We start from the raw sequence: 4,753 nt of genomic DNA, 5'->3' as shown, positions 1-4,753 counted from the left end.
AGCACCTGCTACATCCAGATTCTAGGGAGGAAAGGAAGGACGATCTTACTGGATCCCATAGCCTCTCCGAGGCACAAACCAGGCTTTTACATAACCCCCCCCCCCTGCACCCGAGCTTTTTAAAATAGTAAATGCCATTATTTTTGCAAAATTATTACGAGATCTATTATACTAATAACGGTAAATAAATAATAAATAGTAAATAAATCAAAATCAGTTACATTATTTTATCTTATTCATAGCATAAATGTTCTCGAAGATTACTAAAAAGAAATTGAATTAGACTACAGCAAATTGGCAAACTTTACCTTGTATCTGTTTCCACCGAGTTTGTTTGGGGCGTTCTTCAACATATCAGCAATACTTGTCTCAACATCTCTTTCAGTTGCATTAGTGTGGGTGTTGATACAGGCTTCTGGAAATTTATAAGAATTAATTAATATATATAATTATAATTCACTTTGCTATTCCCCATTCCACAGTCCTCTCGTCCTTCCCACTTCCCTGTCCCCACATCATCCCCACTATTCCCACTTCCCTGTCCCATCGTCCTCCTTACCATTTTCCCCTCCCCTGTCCTTCTTCCTCCCCCACCATCTCCCATTCACCTGTCCCTTTGTCCTCCCCAGCATTCCCCTGTCCCCACCATCCCCAACTCCCCAGTCCCCTCGTCCTCCCCACCATTACCCTCTCCTCTGTCCCCTCGTCTTCCCCACCATACCCCCCTCTCGTCCTCCCCACCATTCCAAACTACCTCATCCGATGCATTCTATAATGGTCTGATGCTTCCATCAGAAAATTGGGAACATCAAATGATCTGATATTCCCATCACTGAAAAATAAGAACAGCTAAAAAAATGAAATGAAAAAAATAAAAAAATAAACTATACTCATGAAATGAACAGTATGGTAAACAACACAGCTCAATTTCAATGCAATGTCACACAAAATTATTAAATCGAAATGAAAATAAATTGAAATCTATGAAAATTCAAATTATCAATACAATCGGAAATATTGAAATAATATCGCAACATAATATAGTGTGGGTTGCTCTTACGTGCAACAGACGGTGCTGTTTTTCAAAAAAGGCATGGTTTTACCTGTCACAAGTGTGGCATCTATACTTATACTCACGAAATGAACGGTATGGTAAACAACATAGCTCAATTGCAATGCAATGTCACAATAACATTTAATAACAATAATAACAATAACATTTAAATATACTTTAAGATATAATCTAGAAGAAAATAAGAACATTGAAACGGTTCATGAACTCGATTTCAATAAAGGACACTATGGGGAACTTTGAAAAACAGTTAATGAGTATAATTAGACAGACTTGTTGCTAGGCAGAGGAGTAAATAATGAGATATATGGCAAATTTTGCAAAATATACGGCACACAAACATTCATACCCAAACAAAGCAAAATGCTAGGTAAGAACAAAGCAGTTGGCCCGTAGGGGAAAGGAGATACCCACAAGACTGGAATACAAGTCATTAACAAGCACACAAGTACTACACTACACAACAACCGCACTACTACCAGAACTGGACGAATCACTACCAAAACAACACATTGCACATCACTACCAAAACAACACAACACAACACAAGCATTGGCAAAGAATTATAGACCAGTTGCACTAACATCCCACATAATAAAATTATTTGAGAGTGATCAGGAGTCAGATTACTAGTTTTATAGAGACCAATGACCTCCACAATCCAGGCCAACAAGGATTTAGAGCAGTTTCTATGATCGAGCCACTGAGATCTATAAAGAATTCTGATCAAGAAAGAGATCTAGGGGTGGTTTTAGATAGAAAACTATAACCTGAGGATCATATTAAGAACATTCTGCGAGGGGCCTATGCTACACTTTTTAACTTTAGAATTGCTTTTAAATACATAGGTCAAAAAGTTTTAAAAGTTTTAAAAGTTTTTTAAACCTCTCGTGTATCATGAGTGTGTTAAAGCATCAGATGGTGCATTCAGATGATGAATATTACCTAGTTCCTTCATCTGGGAAGAATGAACACATATTGGTGCATTCGGATGATAAAAACTAACTACTGTAGTTTAATTGATCAACAGACTGTATATCATATGCAGACTGTATGTGGATCTGCGGGCCACTCCAAACAACAGCCTGGTGGACCAAGCTCCACCAGGGCTAAAGCACAAAGTGATATAGATGTGATAGAGAAACTAGGTCAAATGGAGGAGTAGGTCTGTATATTAAACAGCACCTGACGTGCACAGAGCTACTAAACTCAATGTAGTGGTAGAGTGGTGGGGGGGGGGGGAAACATTGCAGAAAAAAACAAAAATACAATTTGGTCAACAAAACAGCATTGTTTAAAATAGAAGACATGGGTTGTCATTTTGGGGGTAAGGTAGGTTACATTGAGTTAATTAGTTAGTACTTAGTTTTTATCTTAAACTGGTTGGGAGAGGTACAGTGTTGCTGTGCTGGTGAAAGAACACCTAAAGGTAAATTAAATAATGATTGCGAATCCACAAGAAGTTGACATAATATCGCTAGAGATCTGCAATCAGGATGATAAACTTTCCTTAAAGAATTTGACAAACACTTGCTGATAGGACATGAAGTAAATGAAATGTATGTCAAGTTTTGTGAAATATATGATAAAAGCACAACAAAATTTGTACCAAAGGAGAGATGCAGAACTAGGAAAAGGGGTTTGTTCAACAGAAATTGCGAGAGGGCCTGAGACCCAAACACACACAAATGGAATCAATATATAGCAAGAGGCCAAACCCCCAAACATACAAGCGATGCAAAGATGCGAGAAACAGCAGCAGCATTAAGGAGAGGGACTTAAGGACCATAAATAAAGTGTGAAAATAAACTCGAGTAAATTTTTTTAACTACTCTCGACAGTGAAGAAAAACAAATATTCAGACGATTTGTGTTAGAATCATTAATCTTACACTTTCGGTCATATTCAACAACACAAATACATACACACACATTCCTGTTGCTGTAGCAAGTGAAGAATTACACACACAGATCACAATAACGTGATGCATCAAATGAACAAATCCACAAGGGCCGTGACGAGGATTCGAACCTGCGTCCGGGAGCATCCCAGACACTGCCTTAATCGACTGAGCTACAACAGGGTAAAAGGGTTGAAACCGAAGTTCTACTGAACTTACTGGATCCCATAGCCTCTCCGAGGCACAAACCAGGCTTTTACACAACCCCCCCTCCCCTGCACCCGAGCTATGTCAACAGGCCGTTCTCCCTCTTCGCCCTTCCGAATGCACCATATCAGTAAATTTTTTAATAATCTTTTAAAAATAGTAAATGCCACTATTTTTGCAAAATTATTACGAGATCTATTATTCTATAGAATAATGCATATAAATGCATATATGCATATAAATACAAAACATAAATACAAAAGTAAATGTAAATAATTTTACCTTGCACCTAGATCCACCAAGCCTGTATGGCGCGCGTTTCAGTACTTCGGAAATCTAGAACTATCTTGAATCTCTAATCTGCAATGAAACAATACATATTATTGCACTTACCAAAACATGGATGAATGTAGAAAATACAGAACTATTAGCTGAATATCAAATAAATGGATTTAATCTATTTCACACAGATAGATATATTACACCGTGTATATTAGGTAATACCTAACATACACGCCTCCACACACACTACATTTGAAATGTAGTCTCAAAAAGACTACATTTCAACAGCAAAGATTACTCCATAAAAAAATAATTAAATTATTGACCAACATGAGAGAGGGTTAGCCAACATGAGGGTTGTGTTGATTGCCTGAAAATATTTAAATTGTGTAATGTATTGAATGGCATTTTTCAAGTTACAACATTTTTTAAATTACTGAACTAGGTTCTAGGCTTTGCTAGGCTTAATTCAATTATTACAGATAAGCCTAACCTAGCCTAGAACCCAGTGGGTTTTCTTCCTATTGGGGAGTGTTGTACATGCCTCGCCTCCACATACACACTAGCACAGCCAGGCCTCGCCTCCACATACACACTAGCACAGCCAGGCCTCGCCTCCACATACACCAGCACTGCCAGGCCTCGCCTCCACATACACACTAGCACAGCCAGGCCTCGCCTCCACATACACACTAGCACAGCCAGGCCTCGCCTCCACATACACCAGCACTGCCAGGCCTCGCCTCCACATACACACTAGCACAGCCAGGCCTCGCCTCCACATACACACTAGCACAGCCAGGCCTCGCCTCCACATACACCAGCACTGCCAGGCCTCGCCTCCACATACTCACCAGCACAGCCAGGCCTCGCCTCCACATACACCAGCACTGCCAGGCCTCGCCTCGCCTCCACATACACCAGCACTGCCAGGCCTCGCCTCCACATTTAAACCAACCAAGCCCACAAATACGTTAACATGGACCAGCATTACACCGTCTAACATACTCTGTCAGATGTAACAACTAAATTTGTGAATTCAAGACCAAATCTATTGTATAACACAGTGTTAGTACGAGAAAAACATTACTTACATTCGAAGCCGTGTTTTAAAATGGCGGCGGTCTTGTACTGACGCTCCAAACTGTGTGTTCGTTTGCGTATGATGAACGTGTGACAATTTACTACAACAATTATTTAATTATTCTTATTCTTTATTTTAATATTTTTAGGGTACATGAAATTTCAAACTTATTTGCACACAATAATATAATTGCATTGTCATAACCTTT

General features: G+C 39.2%; 1 protein-coding gene across 1 annotated transcript in view; it reads right to left on the bottom strand.

Moving 5' to 3' along the window:
- LOC138360878 (uncharacterized) overlaps nucleotides 1-3,539 on the bottom strand; it is a 6,470-nt gene extending 2,931 nt beyond the window's left edge. Inside the window, exons 1-2 of the mRNA XM_069320389.1 lie at nucleotides 3,462-3,539; nucleotides 309-415 (exon numbers count right to left, since the gene is read on the bottom strand). Of these exons, the coding sequence (XP_069176490.1) occupies nucleotides 309-353 (45 nt within the window). The 5' untranslated portion in view covers nucleotides 354-415; nucleotides 3,462-3,539. The remainder of the gene's footprint in view (nucleotides 1-308; nucleotides 416-3,461) is intronic.
- Nucleotides 3,540-4,753: the final 1,214 nt, after the last annotated feature.

Source organism: Procambarus clarkii, unplaced genomic scaffold (assembly GCF_040958095.1).
Source record: "Procambarus clarkii isolate CNS0578487 unplaced genomic scaffold, FALCON_Pclarkii_2.0 HiC_scaffold_125, whole genome shotgun sequence".
In the NCBI taxonomy this organism is placed as follows: Eukaryota; Metazoa; Arthropoda; class Malacostraca; order Decapoda; family Cambaridae; genus Procambarus; species Procambarus clarkii.
This window is presented reverse-complemented; position numbering and strand designations above follow the sequence as displayed.